Raw genomic sequence first — 18,303 nt, forward strand, 5'->3', positions numbered from 1 at the left:
CCTTTGTCTTACAACCCACTTTTCAGAAAAGTGCTGATGAATAATTAGCAATTTTTTCCAAACCTCCATTTCTGTAAATGTAGTTTTGCACAACATGTCATTAATCAGAGCTTCAGCCTTCATTGTGAACTCTGAAAATCTGATTTATTCTCCCTGCCCAGAGTCTAATGAGAAAGTGAAAATTTAAAAGCTCATCAGTCCTGAGGAAGAACAGCAACCCAAACTCACAGAATCTCAGAATTGCAAAAGACCCATCTAGACCAAACCGGATCTTTCCAAGAATCCCTTTGATGATATATGCAGCAAGAGGTCACCCAACTTTTGCTTGAATTGAAGACCTCTCCTGAAGGAGAACTTACTATCTTCCTAAGATAGCCCAGTCCATTGAGGATCACTAATTGTTACTGAGTCTTTCCTTTTGTTGTTCTTCAGTCATTTTCAGTCATGTCTCTTGGCAGACATACTTCAGTGGTCTGCCATTTCCTTCTCTAGCTCATTTTACAGATGTGGAAACTGTGGCCAACAGGGTTAAGTGACTTGCCCGGGGTCACACAGCTAGGAAGTATCTGAGGCCAAATTTGAACTCAGCGTCTTCCTGACTCCCGGCTGGCTGCCCTAGTCTTTCTTCACATTGTGTTATAATCTTTCTCTCACTTCCGCCAATTATTCTCCATTCTCTCCTTTGGGGCCAACAGGAGAAGTCTACACCTTGTGCTTCCACATGGATAGAGTTAGGAGCTGGCCCTGTGATTTAATTGGTGTAGGGCACTCACAGAGGAGGAAACTCCTTTCCCTTTACCAGTGAGGAGTTCCCTGCAGCAGTGGTGTCAAACTCTAATAGACACAAGGACCATTAAATCTTACATAGGGATCCTTGTGGATGCATATTGACTTAGAAAACCACATATTTACATCATCTGTATTCCATTGTATTTTTATTTGTTTTTTTAAGTGTTTCCCAATTATATTTTAATCTAGTTCAGCAGCACTCTGAGGAATGTTTGATACCTCTGGTCTAGAGCACTGAGATGATAGTGACTTAGGATCACACAGCTAGTATTCATCTGAGGAAAGACCTGAACCTAGACCTTCCTGATTTCAAGGTCAGATCTCTATGGACCAGGGTTGGGGAGTGTGGCCCTCTGACTGAATCCATACTTCACAGAACAAATCCCCTTAATAAAAGGATTTATACTGTAAAGTTTGGACTTGGTTGAAAGGCTGCACCCAAAGACCCAGAAACCAACATGTGGCCTTGAGGCCGCAGCTTCCCACCCCTACTGGACTATGTCAAGTTGCCTCCACATGACATTCTTTCAAATACTTAAAAATGATTATCAGGCCTCCCCTAATTCTCCTCTCCAGACTAAACATACTCAGTTACTACAACAATTATGATTTGATTTCCAGGCCTTTCACTATTCTGGTCACCCTTTCCTAAATACTCTTCAGCTTTTTAGCATTATTTGTAAAATGCACCTCCCAGAACAGAACAAAATACACTCCATGTAGCCTGACCAGGAGAGCATACAGCAGGTCCGTGTGTCCAAGTGGTCTGCAGTATACTTTGATGCCCATATAGTTCCGTTTCTGTTTCCACCGATACCTCCCTAATGGTCTGTGCTATGCTTTTTCCTCCTCTGATTCCTGGAGGGCCCCCATGAGTGCTATTTTATAACTCCTCCCTTCCCCCTCCATCTCATTCCCCAACCCTGTTATGTTTTAACTCTCTTCTGTTTCATTTGAATAAGGTACGATGTATACCCTTCCAACACCATATTCCAGTAATGGATCCCGTCCCATCAAATCTCAGTGAAACGTTGGAGATCGAATTCGCCTCCTTTAAAATTTAGGGGTGACCAGGTAGTGAAGTGGATAGAGCACTGGGCCTGGAGTCAGAACTGGGTTCAAGTGAGGTCTTAGATACTCACTAGTTGTATGACCCCGGGCAAGTCCTTCCACCTCCATCTGCCTCAGCTTGCTCAAATGTAAAATAGGAATAGTAGTAACACCTGCCTCCCAGGGGTGTGGTGAGGATTAAATGAAATAATAGCTGCAGAGCGTTTAGCACAGTGCATGGCACAGAGTACGCACAGTATAAATGCTAGATGCCGTTGCTATTATCATTATCATCTCCTGTCCACCTTGCTTGTCACCCATACATTGTATATCTGAGGCGGTGAGCCTGACGGCCAGGATTTTTCTTGGATTTTGTCTCCTGAGAATTTGAGGGGTACATCCACTGCTATTTGTCTTCCTGCTACCTTCTTTGGTTAATAACTAGGTAGATATATGTAGATAATTTTCTCTCCCTCCCTTTAACTTCCTTCCTTTTCACTTTTAGAACCCCTTTGATTAGATTTGCAAGATATCAGGCATATACATTTGATTCAATCCAGAAGATTATAATAAATTTCCACCAGACAGGCAATGAATGCGTGGCCGAATTTTAAGCAGGAGGCAGTTATATGTAGGCTGAAGACTTGAGTCCTGGCTCCTGCCAGACTAACTCTTTCTGGGCAGTTTATTTAATCTCTATGACTCTCAGTTTCTTTATCTATAAAATGGGATAAATTATATTGTGTCACCTACATCAGAAGATTGTGGTGCGGGTCAGTTAAGATAAGGTATATTAAAATGGTGTTTTTAATCTTTTTAAAATTTTATTTTTAATTTATGGAATAAAACAAGCATTTTTATAACAGTACAATAAAAAGAGGAAACTGCATGTGCCTGAAACTGCAAATCTACTATGCACAACTCTCAATTCCTTTCAAATGTGCAACAAAATTATCATGTAAATTTCTTCCCCCCAACCCTAGAGATGTCAATGAAACAGTAAAATGCTACATGAATAATGAATTATGATTACAACTATTATTCTAAGAAAGGAGGAATATAGATTGGGTTAAAATGGAAATGGATTCACATCAGTATTCAAATAACAAGACCAGACCGGGAGGAGTGTGATTTCAATGGGATGAAAGGCCTTTCCCCTACATAGACATGTTTTTAAAAGGAGATAAAGTTTAAAATGCAGTTGCCTGATAAAGTCTTACTTAAGACTACATTAAGGTGTAAATGAGGAGAATTTTTTTGAGTAGGTGGAGAGGAAAAGGATAGAAAGAGGTGGCCAAAGTCAAAGTTAGGAAGAGAGGGACTGGAGGACTTAGTCAACAAGCATTCTGGGCTAGTTACTATGCCAAACCTTGGCCACACAAAGATAGGCAGAAACATTGTTTAACCTCAAAGATGCTATGTTTTCATGGAAGAGACAGCATGTAAACAACTATATAAATGCAAGAAAAGTATAGTATAAGTGGAAAGTAATCTCAAAAGGTAGGGACTGGCTATGGGAAGGATGGGGAAAAGACATCACGTAGAACAGGACTGTCCAAAATGCGGCCCGCAGTGCAATTTATGATTTATGCAGCCCACCTACAAGCATAGAAATTTACATAAATGCTTTAGTAAATGAAGCCAAGCTGCCGACAAAATATATTGCCTATTGTTTCAATAAAAACCTAAGGATGGACAGCCCTGATGATAAGATCTAAGGAGAGGTGAGGAAGGAGATGATTCCAGCCAGTGGAAGGATACAGTCCAGAAGATGGACTATTTTGTGTGTGGAACAACAAAGTCAATATCCCTAGATATGGATCATAGAATAAAGTTGGGGGGGGCAGGGGCAGGGTTAAAATATAAGAAGACTGGAACGGTAGGAAAGGGCCAGGTTGTAAAGTCCTTTAAAGTCAAACTGAGGGTTTTATATGTGATCCCAGAGGTAACTGGAGCCTACTGAGTATGAAGGTGACATAGTCAGACTTGTGATTTAGGAAGATTATTTTTGGTAGCTGAGTGAAGTGGGAGTGGGAAAGAGACTTGAGGAAGGGAGGCCAACGAGAAGGCTACTGAAATAGTCCAGGTGTGAAATGATAAAGGCCTGTACCAGGCAGCCAGCTGTCAAAAATGGAAGTGTAGAGATAGAAATAAACTTCCTTGAGTAGCAGATTGTAAACTCTTTAAGGCCAAGGCCTGATTGTGTGTGTGTGTGTGTGTCTGTGTGTGTCTGTGTCTTCAGAGCCTAATGCAGTGCCTGGAATTAATTGGGATCCTAAAATCATAAATTTAGAGCTAGATTCTTTTATTTCTTAAGTTCAGAAAAAAATAGATAAAATGCTGCAATGAGTAAAATGAATAAATTCTAAATGAATTGAATTGAAGAAAAAAGATTTAGAGCTAGAAGCTTATGTTGGAAGAAAGTGAAGTACATAAAAAGAGGATTTGAATTTGGGTCTTTATGACTCAGCTGGGTACTCTATCTACGGCATTATCTAGTTTCCTACATAGAGTGCAGATGAGCAGAGAGACTTTGAAAGAAGGCAAGTGTCCCTCAGAGATCCATGAAGCTTTAATGTTGTCTCCTTTATCAACTCATATTTCTGCAGTATATCATCTTCACAATTCGCTCAGGAGATGGGTAATGCAAATATTATTGTCCCCACTTTAGAGATAAAGAAACTGAGACTCAAAGATACTAAGTGACTTGCCTTAGAGTTGGGATTTCAACCCAGCTTTCCGACTTCAGGACCTAAGCACTCTCCATGGCACACAGCTGCCTCCATTTATTGAGATGATACATTATAATGCTACACTAGAAAGAATGACGGCTCTAGAGCCGGGGGACCTGGAGTCAAGCCTCACTTCTGATGCTCTACTGGACAAGTCACCTCGGCTCTCTGGGCCTCAGTTTCTGTAAAACAAGGAATTGGACTAGATGGCCTCCGATGTCTTTTCGAATTCTATATCCATGATCTCTGATGGATGAGAAGAAATTCATGATTTCTTGAACAACCTTTCCCCAGTTAGAAGGTAAGCTACGTGGGGACAAGGATTGCTTTGTTTTTGTCTTTATATCTCCAGCATTTGGCATATTTGTTGTTTAGTCGTTTCAGTCATGTGTGACTCTTTGTGACCCCATTTGGACTTTTCTTGACAAAGATACTACTTCACAGATGTACTACTGTACTACTTCGCAGATGAGGAATTGTAAACAGAATTAAGTGACTTGCCCAAAATCACACAGCTAGTAAGTGTCTGAGGCTGGATTTGAACTCAGTTCTTGCTGACTCTAGGCCCAGAGCTCTACCCACTGTGCCACCCAGCTGCCCCTTTATCATATTTACTATGCACCATTTACCTGGTGTATAGTCAGTGCTTATTAGTTGGTTGATTGATTCTTACCAGTGTATGGACTGATTAAAGTAATGGGGGAAGAGGAGAGGAAAGAGAGGCTTCCAAAATAGCAAAGAGCTTGTTGATTTCTGGAAAGGTCTTATGGTCAAAATCCTGGTCTAAAGATGTATGGCAAGTTAATGGTGGAGATGGGAAGTAAACGCGGGCTTCCTGATTTTGAGGTCAGTTTAGTGACCTGGTCAGCTTCATTTACACTGAGGTCTGTTATCTCAAAACTGGTCACTCGTGATCCGTGGGGAATGTGCCTCTGTACGTTGCTGGCGAATTCATAATTGATTCTGTGTTTTCCTGAGCACTGCCTTTCATGTCTGTTTTTTCATTTGTCCAGCATGTAGCTGTGAGCTCAGGCAGCGGACAGAGTGACCTGGACAGGATGAGCAGTATCCTGGAGGCTGTGCCACAGATTAGGTACATTTGTCTGGACGTGGCCAACGGATATTCCGAGCACTTTGTGGAATTTGTGAAGCTTGTCCGAGCCAAATTCCCAGAACACACAATTATGGTAGGTATGGCAGAACCCACTGTAATGGGTGGAGAAGGAAAGGAGAGAGGGAAGCTGGGATGGAGTAAGGGAAAGGCTAAGCTAGATGTGGGCTCTTGGGTGCATCAGTGCCTCTTGTAAAAAGAGAATGATTGGAAAAACCACAAATAGCTCCCCTGGAAAACCTCATGATTCTTCTCCATTCCTTACCAAAATGAAGTCTATTAGAATAGTTCATTAGCTCTTAACAACAGCATTGCCTCTTCTTCTCTTTGTTAAATATTGTCAAATATTTGGATCAAGTCATATCATCCCCCAACATCTGTCACTTTGTCTCTGAAGATATTTAACAAATTTTGTTAATGTAATGCTTCAAAAGATCTGTAATTTCATTCCGATGAGTTCTCCTTTGTTGATGCAAATTCCAAACTTCTTACACCTTAGTACACAATTTATGATTTTGATAATATTTATCCTTTATTGGCCAATCCTCTGGCGAAGAACCACAATAAGCTTAGCTGGGCTAGTCCTTAGGGGCTAAATACCCCCATTTGTCAATGCTCTCATCATATTTGGACCCTTTCCAGGTCATAGGCTCACAGATTTAGACCTAGTAAAAGATGTTAGAGGCCACTGAGTCCAAAGCCCTCATTTTACAGATGCAAATGAGGAAAAGTAAGATGAAGTGATTTGTCCAGGTTCACACAAGTAAATGTCTAGGGTGAGATTTGAATCCAAGTCTCTTGCTCCATCTGCTGCCTAACACTATCTCTCAGATGGGAGGATCTGTCAGATGGCACACTCAGATAATGATAGTTTACATTTATATAGCTTTTGAAGGTTTGCAAAATAATTTACAAATATTATCTAATTTAATCTTCACAATAACCCTGTAATGTGGTTGCTACTATTATCACCCCCATTTTACAAATGAGGACGCTGAGGCTGAGAGGTTAAATGACTTATTCTACCTCCTATGATAGGACCTTCGAGAATGTAAGGTTGCCTCTCCACTAAAAATGATAGTTGTTTTTTGGTCTTGACCCATGATTTCACCCGCAAAGGAAACTGCCAGTGCCTCCACTGATTTAGATCAGCAGTTGTCCCTAGAAAGCAATTGTCTTTAGAAAGGTGCATAGGGCACTGTGGGGCAGGTGACTTGCTCAGGGTCACACAGCCAGTTTGTGTCTGAGTCAAGACTTGAATCCAGGTCTTTCTGACTCTGAGGCTCTCTCTCCACTCTGCTATACTACCTGTCTTACCCTACCCTAAAGTAATATAACGCAAGTAACACTTTAAAATAATTTAAAAATCATTGACAAGATTCACAGTGTTCCAGTTTTGACATATCCCTGTCCTAGAGGTCTTCAGACTTTTTTCCCTCATAGAATATTATTATTCTTTATTTTGAAGAATCTCGGCACAAGAGAGGAGACTCAATTAGAAATGTAGGTTTTGTATAATTGGGAGACACTGGAACATACAAATGGAAGTTCCATGTGATTCCTAGGACACTCAGTGAAAACCTGGGGAAGTGGGGATGGATGAAATACCCTTTGAGAGCCTTAACTTGAGCTTTCTTATAGTGATTTTTCATTTATATTGTTGTAATCAGATGTATTATTCTTTAGGTTCTGCTTCTTTCACTTGCATTGGTTCATTCAAATCTTCCTAGCTTATTCTGAATTCCGTATTATTAGTCATTTATTACTGCATAACAATATTCCATTGCACTTACATTTTATTCAGCAAGTCTTCAATTAATAGACTTCTACTTTGTTTCCAGGCAAAAAGTGGTGCAATTAATATTTACAAATATGTTCTGATTTAGTTTCTGTCTTTGACTTTAATACACGGTAGTGAGATGCTTGGGTAAAGGAGTATAAGAAATTTAGCCATTTTTCTTGCATAATTTTAAATTGATATCCCAAATGTTTGGACCAATTTGCAGCCCCATCTAAAGAGCATTAGCGTTAGTCTTCTCACAGGCCATTGAACATTGACTGTGCCTGATTTTGCCATCTTTGCCAATTTTCGCCATGTGTGATGAAAGTGCAGAATTGTTTGATTCACATTCCTCATAGGATCAGTGCTTTAGAACATGTTTTCATGTGGCCATTATTAGTTTGCAGTTCTTTTGAAAACCTTTTATCATTTCCTTTGACTTCTATCTATGAGAAATAGCTCTTGTGTGTGTGTGAGTGTGTATATGCACGTGCGTGTGTGTGTGTGTAATTTCTCTCTAAATATTGAATATCAGTAAGAGGATATGGATAGAGATTGGATCTATGATTTCACTGATAGAAGAAGTTCTCAGAGAGGAATTTCTCCTATCACTGCAGCTTAGAGTCTTTGAGTTTTGCCTAGAGCTTTGAGAGTTGAGTGACTTTCCTAGTCACACAGTAAGAATGTATCAGAAGTGAGATTTGAACCTAGGTCTTCCTCGTTTAGAGGTCAGCCTTCTATCCATTATGACATACTATCTTATCAATGATATCAGAGGAAAATATTTTTTCCCACCCAACAGGTTCTTTTGTAATCCTATCTTTATTTTGTTGATGCAAAACTCTTTTATTTTATGTAATTAAAATTGCACTTTTTTATCTTTTATGATCACATCTACCTTTTGTTTGATTAAGAAATCTTTCCCTAACTAGCATTTGATAAACCTAAAAAACCCCAAATTATTTGGTGAGGAACTCTGTATTTGACAAGAACTGCAGGAAAAACTGGAAAGTTGTCACCCAGAAATTAGGTTTCAACCAACATCTAATATCACATGCCACAATAAATTCAAAATAGACACATGATCTGAATATTCCATGAAAAAAATTAGAAGAAAACCAAATTAGGTAACTTTCTTAAATAACTAATCAATCCACAAATATGGTTTCTACAAGCACTGGAGAAAAAAAGGTAAAAATATAAAAATAGTCTACCATCACATCCAGAAAATTGGCAAAGATGAGAAGAGATTTAAATAATCAATGTTGGAAGGTTTATGAAATGAGATATACTAAAGCACTGTTGGTGGAACTATAAAATGGTCCAGTCATTTTAGAAAACAATTTGGAATTATGCTAAAAATATGGTTTAATTTTAATTTTCAGTTCCCAATGCTCTTCTTCCCTCTTCCCCTCCCCCATTCATTGAGAAAGCAAGGAATATATTACACCTTATACATGTAAAATCATGCAAAAAAAATTCCATATTAGCCTTATTGGGGCAGGGGAAAGCAAGAAAAATAAAGTGAAAAACATGCTTCAATCTGCACTCATCCATTCTCTCTGGCGATAGATAGCATCTTTCATCATTAGTCCTTTGGAATTGTCATGGATCATTGTATTGATCAGGGTGGCTAAGTCTTTCACAGTTGATTGTCATTACAATGTTGCTATTACTGTATACAGTGTTCTCCTACTTCTGCTCACTTCACTTTGCATCAGCTCATATAAGTCTCCAGGTTTTTCTGAAACTGTACCCTTTGTCGATTCTTATAACACTATTGTATTCCATCACAATCATATATGACAACTTGCTCAACAATTCACCAATAGATAGGTATATAGGCATCTCCTCAATTTGAATTTTCTTTCTGCCACTACAAAAAGCTGTTATAAATATTGTTGTACATTTGTACATTGTCTTTTTCCTTTTTCTTTGATCTGGGTTATAGACCTAGTAGTATTATTGCTGGGTCAAAGGGTATGAACACTTTTATAGCCCCTTTGGAATAGTTCCAAATTGTTCTCCAGAATGGTTGAACAGGGTCATATTTCCGACAATGTGTAAGTATGACTATTTTCCATATCCCCTCCAGCATTTTAATTTTCCTTTTCTATCATGTTAATCAATCTGATGGATGTGAGGTGGTTCTACATTTCATGACTATTGGTAACTTTGATTTCTTCTTCTGCAACCTGCCTATTTATATCCTTTGGCCATGTTTCAAAAGCAGAACCAGGAGAACAATATATACAAGTCTTATAGTGGCATCAATTAAAACAAAATAAAAGTAAATGCTGTTTAATTTTAATGACCAAGTTTGACCTGAAAAAAGGATAAGACAATGCCGTCTTCTCTTCTTTGCAAAGATGAAGGATCAGAGATATAGAATGTTGCATATACTATCAAATTCTGTTGCTATTTTGCTTTTGCTAAACTTTATATCTCTTCCTTTTTTTTTGTTCTTTGCCATAGTATATGACTCTCAGGTATAGTACCTAACACATAGTGATCACTCAGTAAATACTTTTTGTCTTGGGTAGGGGAGAAGAAGGAATATATTCTGAAATAAAGATGAGTAGAAACAAAAGATATTCATAATAACAAAAAATAAAGAATTCTTCTCTAACCACTCTCTAATTTTTTTAAATTACCTTTTGATTTTAGGTAGTGTATCCATTTGCAGTGTTACAGTCAAAATTAAGGTAAACTGAGACACAAAGCTGCAAGCATGATCAATTTTTTTTTTAGCAAACAACAATTTCACCAATTAATAGGATCTTAGCTTCCTCAGAAAAGCCAAAACCAGGAGGTGAAGCAAGCTATCATTTCTGTAGTTTTTTTTCTTCTGGTAAATGCAGAACAAAGAACAAGGTGGGACTTCATAGGCAGAAAGTAAGTTATGTTTGGTTACAAAGTCTAAAGAAAACAATATGATTGTTAACTTTGTAAATATGGGGGACAACATGATTGTCTGGAAATTGGGAATGTGGGGGCTAGTAACAACCTCTCCTTGTTATTAAGGAATATTGATTGATTTATGGACTCCATCTGCATCTGCAGGGCTTTTTAGTGGAACAGAGATAACAGAATTCCTGGTGCGCATCTGCACCTTGCTAGGCTTGTTAGTGAGATGATAGATCTCCCTTAATTGTACATGGGTATGCAAGGCTCATTAGTAAGAGATTAAGTCTCCCTTAATTGTGGATGGGCAGTTACATAGGTAGATAAAACATTTCTTTGAATCAAGATTTGATGTATGAGACAACTTAGCTCAGAAAAGAAGGCCAAACTTCTGACCCTATGAACTTTTAAACTCAGAGACAAAGTAAAGGACTTATGGAATAACATCAACTACAAAGAAAATTAATTACAAAAATAGAATCAATTAAGAAATGAAATCAATTTGATTTTTTTAGCAGCTTATTATGGTATGTGGTATAAGCAGCTAGCATAAAATTAATCTCTGCCAAACTACTTCCAAGTTTTTCCAGCATTTTTTTTTGCCACATGGAATATTTCCTCTAGTAATTTATTTGTTTTTACTTCATACTTATCTAGTCTGTTCTATGGATCTACATTTCATTTCTTTCTTTTTTTTTTTTTACCAATATCATTGGGTTTGATCATTGTTGCTTTCTAATATAATTTGAAGTCCGGTAATTCTATCTTTTCTAAATTTCTACTTCTTTTTGTTGTTGCCCTAGGTAGTTTAGGGCTTTTATCTAAATCAATTTTGTTATTATTTTGTCTAGCTCCATAAAGTATCCACTTTCTATTTGATTAATTTTACATTAAATGTATAAATTAATTTAAATGTTAACATTTTTATTTTATTGACATATCCCAATCTTGAGTGTTTGAAAATCTCTCCCCTTAATTACCTTATTTTATGTTTTGTAGGAGTATTCACATAGATTTTGCATATATCCTGTAGGTTACTTCTCAGCTATTCCAAGCACTTTTTCCTCCTTGATTATTTTTTATTTTTAAAATTTGATATCATTTATTTTTATATCACATTTATTTCTGAATATACCCTCTCCTCTACCCAGAGAGCCATACCTTATGCCAGAGAACAAAAAAAAGTGTGAGAGAGAATTAAATAGTTCAGCCAAACCAACCAATACATCAACCAAGACTAATAATATAAAATGCTCCACAGCCTTGGTCCTTCACCTATGCAAAGAAGAAAGGGATTGTACTCTCTTATCCCTTCTTTGAGGCTAAGCTGGGTCACTCTAATGGCAAAATGATCACTTTTTTTGTTTGTTTTTTTCTCCACTTCCAATTTTGTGTATATTGTATATAATTTTGTATTCTGTTTTCCTGGTTCTAACTACCACACTTTCCATCAGTTTACATAAATCTTCCTATGCTTCTCTGAATTTTAAGTATTCATAATTTCTTACAGTTCAGTAATATTCCATTAGCTTTATGTAGTATAATTTTATTTTCTTGTTACAGATTACTTGACTCTATTAGTTCATGTTAAGTCTTTGCATGTTTCTCTGTCTTCATTATGTTTATCATTTCTTATAGCTTAGTAACTTTCCTTCACATTCATATATCATAGTTTATTTCACTATTTCTCAACTAATGGTCACCTACTTTGTTTCTAATTCATTGATATGACAAAAATATGCTACTATAAATATTTTGGTGTATATAGGGACTTTCTTCTCATCGGTGGTCTCCTTGGAGTATATGCCTAGTAATGGAATCTCCACTTCAAAGGTTATAGACATTTTAGTCACTCTATTTGTATAATTCCAAATTGCTTTCCAAAATAGTTATATTGATTCACAGTTCTACTAACAATGCAGTAGTAGGCCTATCTTCCCATTACCCCTCCAACATTGCAAGCTGCAACCTTTTAAACGAGGTCTTTTCCAGTCTTTCCATCTGCTAGCCTTCTCCTATCAACATATCTTTTATCTTCCTAGTTATTTATTTCTCCATTAGAATATGAATTCCTTGAGGGCAGAGTCTGGTTTGCTTTTCATTGTATTCCTAATATTTAGCACCATCATTGGCAATTAATAAGTGATTTTTTTATTTTGAAATTTTATTTTTTTCCAATTACATGTAAAAACAGTTTCTAATATTAGGTTTTCTTTTATTTTGAGTTCCATGTTCTTTCCCTTTATCCCTCCCTTACTCCTTCCTTGGGAAGGCAAGCCATTTGATATTCAGAGTTTCCCAAAGTAGCTGATACCACCCCCTGGAAGGTTCTGGAACAATCGAGGGGAATAGTAGTAGCCTTAGCAATTGGAGAGAGCATTGAATAAAAATAAGGGGGCAGTGGAAGCATAAGGAAAAAAAAGATAAGAACATTTTGAAAAACAGTTCATACATGTTTCATCTGTTGTGTAACAGAGTTAAAGTCATAGGGATTACATTATTTTCCAAATAAACACACAAAATGCAAGGTATAACTGATCAGTGGTCAAGTCCTCAGACAGGCTTAACAAGCAAGTGTTGGCAGGTAAGCATGTAGCACATTGTTGGGAAGTCCAGCATGCATTGGCAGGAATATGTACATGTAATGACTTGTTTACAATAGGATACTATATGGAATTGCATCATCAAAATTTCAATGTAGGAAAAACCCCAGAACTTTACAATAAATTATTAAATTTAAGATGCATCATTTAAAAAATATCTTATATTTTTGAAATGATGCAAATTTCATTTAAAAACCATTAAAGGGTTAAAGAAAGTAGATTTCCAGAGGGGTACTGAGTAATTTTTTTAAAGGTGGCAGTAGGCCAAATAATATATATAGATTATAGATATTATATAGATTAGATATATATGATAGATAATATATAGATATTATCTAGATTATATCATAGACATTATACATATTCGGTCATGCAAAACATTTCAATATTAGTCATGTTACAAAAGAAAACACAGATCAAAAAATGAAAAAAAAGAAAAATAGAGAAAGTAAAAACCAAAGTGTGCTTCAATCTGCATTCAGACTCCATCAGTTCTTTCTCTGGAGATGGATAGCATTTTTCTAGCTAAGTCATTTGCAGTTGATCATCATACAATATTAGTTTTACTGTGTACAATTTTCCTCTGACTCTGTTCATTCACTTTGCCTCAGTTCATGTAAGTCTTCCCATATTTTTCTGAAAGCATTCTGTTCATCGTTTCTTATAGCCCAATAGTATTCCCTCACAATCATACAGTATAACTTGTTTAACCATTCCCCAATTCTTATAGTATAATAGTATTCTATTACATTCATATTACCACAACTTGTTCAGCCATTCCCCAATTGATGGGCATCCCCTCAGTTTCCAATTATTTGCCACCACAAAAAGAGGTGATCTATTTTTGTACATGTAGGTTCTTTTCCTTTTCCTTTGATCTCTTTGGGATAGAGACCTAGTAGTGGTATTGCCAGGTCAAAGAGTATGCATAGTTTTATAGCTCATTGGACGTAGTACCAATTTTTTCTCCAGAATAATTGGATCAGTTCACAACTCCAAATATGCTTTAGTTTCCCTATTTTTCCACATCCCCTCCAACATTTGTTATTCTACTTTTTTGTCATATTATCCAATCTGATAGGTGTGAGATGGTACCTCAGAGTTGTTTTGATTTGCATTTCTCTAATTAATAATGATTCAAAACATTTTTTAAAATTTATATTTTTAATTTATAGAATAAAACAAGCATTTCCATAACATAGTACGATAAATAGATGAATGCAAATGAAACCACAAATTCACCATGTACAAATTTGCTATTCCTTTTAAATATACAACAAAGTTATCATGTAAATTTCCCTTTTCCCCTTTTTTATTCCCTCCCCCACCTCCACCTCAGGGATGGTTACCATTAGATGCTAGGGGTGTGTGTGTGTGTGTGTGTGTGTGTGTGTGTGTGTGTGTGTGTATGTATTATGTATGTGTGTATATATGTATATGTATATATATGTAAATTTATTCTATACATACTTCTATTTATCAGTTCTTTCTCTGGATGCAGATTGTATCTTTCTTCATACATCCTTTATAGTTAATTTGGTATTATAATAGTCAAAATGACTGATTTGCTCAAAGTCATTCTTAAAACAATGTTGTTATTGCATACTATGTTCTCTTTGTTCTGTTCATTTAGTTCTTCATTATTTCATGCAAGTCTTCCCATGTTTTCTTAAGATCATTGAACTCATCATTTCTTATAGCACAGTAGTATTCCATCACAATCATATACAACAACTTGTTCAATCATTCTTTAATTGATGGGCATCCCTTCAATTTCCAGTTCTTTGCCACCACAAAGAGAACTGCTATAAACATTTTAGAATGTATAGGTTCTTTTCCTTTTTCCCTAATCATCTTTGGAAATAGACCTAGTAGTGGTATTGCTGGATCAAAATATATAGGCAGTTTAATAACTCTTTGAGCATAGTTCCAGATTGTGCTCCAAAATGGTAGCATCAGTTCACAATTCCACCAACAGTGAATTAGTGTCCCAATTTTTCCACATTCCCCCCAATAGTTCTTATTTTCCCCTTCAATCATTTTAGCCAATCTGACAAGTGCAAAATGATATCTCAAAGTTGTTTTAATTTGCATTTCTCTAATCGATAATGATTTAGAACAATTTTTAATATGAGTGTAGATAGCTTTGATTTCTTCTTCTGAAAACTGCCTGTTCATATCAGTTGATAATCTATCAACTGGGGAATGACTTGTATTCTTATAAATTTGATTCAGTTCTCTGTATAGTGATAAATGAAGCATTTATCAGAGAAATTTACTGTGAATTCCTCCTCCCCCCAGTTTTCCACTCTCCTTCTAATCTTTTCTATATTGGTTTTGTTTGTGCAAATCCTTTTTAATTTCATGTAATTAAAAATTATCCATTTTATGTCCCATAATGCTTTCTTATCTGTCGATTGGTCATGAATTCTTCGCTTATCAATAAATCTCACCAGTAAATTATTCCATGCTTACCTAATTTACTTATGATACCATCTTTTATGTGTAAATCCATTTTGACCTTATCTCATTATACAGTGTGAGATGTTGGTCTATACCTCATTTTTGCCAAACTGATTTCCAGTTTTTCTAGCAATTTTTGTCAAATAATGATTTCTTGTCTCAAAATCTTGGATGTTTGGGTTTGTCAGACATTAGCTTACTATGGTCATTTACTATTCTGTATTGCATACCTAATCTATTCCACTGATCCACTACTCTGTTTCTTAGCCAGTACCAGACTGTTCTGAAAATTACTGACTTGTAATACAGAGTGGGGCAGCTAGATGGTACAGTGAATAGAGAGAGTGCTGAGCCTGGAGTCAGGAAGATGTATCTTCTTGAGTTCAAATCTGGCCTCAGAAACTTACTAGCTGTGTAACCCTGGGCAAGTCATTTAACCCTGTTTGCCTCAGTGTCCTCATCTGTAAAATGAGCTGGTGAGGGAAATGGCTAACAGTGGTAGTATCTTTGCCCAAGAAAACCCCAAATGGGGTCACAATGAGTCGGATATGACTGAAAATGACTGAATAACAACAACAAAATACAGTTTGAAATCTGATACTGCTAAACCACCTTCCTTCACATTTTTTTGTTGATTCCCTTGCCATTCTTGACCTTTTGTTCTTCCGGATGAATTTTGTTATTATTTTTTCTAGTTCTAAAAAATATTATTTGGTGATTTGCTTGGTATGGACCTAGTAAGCCCTTGATAAAACCTTGTTGACTATGTTTTTTTCCCTCCCTCTCTATTGAAACAAGCATTAGGAAGCTGTTTTCCTGAGAGTATGCTGGGAGAAAAGCTTTGTCATTGTCAATAAATACTGATAAGTATTTATTCATTCTCTGTGGGACACATAGTAGGAGGTCATTTGGCATTTGTTGAATTACTGACAGGAAGCATGTTTTCCTCCTCTGTGCCTAGGGTAGTGAATTCATTGCTTATATCCTCCCTAAGGTGAGAGGAGGAAAATGGTCTCAATGATTGCTTTTTAAATCCCTTCATTTATAGGGAAGGAAGAAACCATAGAAGGTTTGGCTATCTGTGCTGTGCTTCCTTCATATTCCTCTGGGTAGCCAAAGACCTTTTTGGCCAGACCAGTTGGCATCCAATCTGTCCCTCATTAAGCTGGAAGTATCTTTTTTTTCTTGACTGAGAACTGAGAAAAAGGGGAAAAATGTTATTTTGAAAAGGTAGAATGGCAAGTAGAATTAGAATTTGTTTGCACCTGGTTAGACACTGGAAATTAAATGGGTTTAGTCATTTTCATTTTCTGGAACAAGCCATTAAAACAACTTCCATCAAGTTCCTGTGCCCCTGCTTCCTTTGCACTTTGCAACTGGCCAGAATGTTGTTGTTTCAGCCAAGGCAGAAGCACATGTTGGGACTGTTGTTATCATATCTCTTTAGCTAAAGAAAGAGCCATTGTGGTGGAGTAGATAGTGTATTCTACCTGGAGTTGGGGAGACCTGAGTTCAAATCCCACCTCCAACACATCCTAGCCATGTGCCTATGGGGCTACTCATAGTCTCTTAACCTCAATTTCTCCACTTGTAAAACGGGGATAATAATGCTTGGAGGGTCTGCCTTACGGGGTTTTGGGGAAGCTTAGGTGAGATGGTGTATGCCAATGTACTTTGCAAACTTTAAAGTGGTATGTAAATATCAGTCATTTTCGTCAATTTTTATAAATCCCAGACTAATTTAATTGTGCAAAAGACTAGGAGCTGACAGTTTGTGAAAGGTCAATGTAACTTCAACATTAGCAGGCAAACCACAGTGCTACTTGCAGCTGCTATGGGGGCGTAAAGCCAATAACACCAGCACACAGCAGGGCTGCTAGCACAGGTTCTTTGATCTGCTTTTCTAAAGGAAAGTGACTTTAAAGGGGTCAACAATCTTACCTTAATCAAATGTGTGTGTGTGTGTATGTGTGTGTACAGTATTCACTTAGTTCAGGGGAAGAGTCAGCACCCTGAACTTCAGAGAAAACATAAACAGAAATCACAAGCAGAAATTATGTAAACAGAGCAAATACAAACAGTAAAGACCAACAGACATGGCTTCCAACTGTCTGACCAAAAGCAATACATACATAGTTACCAGAGAGAGAAGCACCAACATCTGGGTTTTCAAAGCTGGGAGGGGAGGGGGGTCCTTAATGGCTACCCAGAGTCTCATCTGGCTAAATCACATGAACGCTCTTCCCATGAGTGAGCCCCAAAGCAAAATGCTAACCTCAGAGTATACATCTACTTCTTCAGGCTCATGTGACTTAGGCTCCCATGTGACTCAAGCAGGTCACATAGGCCTATTAATGGATGGGAAAGATCCTCCCATTAAGCAAAAATACATTAACACTATAGCAGGAGGGCAGTGTGGTGTCAGGGAAAGAATATGGCATTTGGAGTCCTAAGACTCCGAATCTGAATCCTGTTCTGCTTTTGTGTGACCTTGGGTAGGTCACTTCCTCTTCCCAAGCTTCAGTTACCTCATTTGTGAAAGGCAAGGGTTGGACTAGATTATCTTTGAGGTCCCTTCCGACTTCAAATCCTGACATTGTAGAAAATGAATTTTTTTAAAAATCATCATTTTTTTCTTTTATGGAGAGGGAGGAGTGAAAAATTACTTGGGGTGGGGGAAACAAAAGATCCACCCAAGATTTCTCATGCTCAGTACAGGGCTCTTCAGCACACTCTCCAAACAGCTGGGAATGAAGTTTCATTGACAGCTGCCTTGGCCCAGAGCTAGCCTGAGCTGCCTGTTTTTTTAATTCTGGGGAGCTTGAGCCCCAACCCTAAGAGACAAAGAGCTAGAAGATAGGGCAGTAGCAA

General features: G+C 37.2%; 1 protein-coding gene across 4 annotated transcripts in view; it reads left to right on the plus strand.

The window, feature by feature from the left end:
- GMPR (guanosine monophosphate reductase) overlaps positions 1-18,303 on the plus strand; it is an 86,197-nt gene that overhangs the window by 14,084 nt on the left and 53,810 nt on the right. For 3 of the 4 annotated variants that reach the window (XM_036759727.1, XM_036759736.1, XM_036759745.1), the window contains one exon: positions 5,585-5,758. The exons of the other annotated variant lie outside the window; for it this stretch is intronic. In XM_036759727.1, coding sequence (XP_036615622.1) covers positions 5,585-5,758 — 174 coding nt within the window. The remainder of the gene's footprint in view (positions 1-5,584; positions 5,759-18,303) is intronic. 4 annotated transcript variants of the gene reach the window in all.

The sequence above is a fragment of the Trichosurus vulpecula genome, chromosome 1, assembly GCF_011100635.1.
Source record: "Trichosurus vulpecula isolate mTriVul1 chromosome 1, mTriVul1.pri, whole genome shotgun sequence".
Lineage (NCBI taxonomy): Eukaryota > Metazoa > Chordata > Mammalia > Diprotodontia > Phalangeridae > Trichosurus > Trichosurus vulpecula.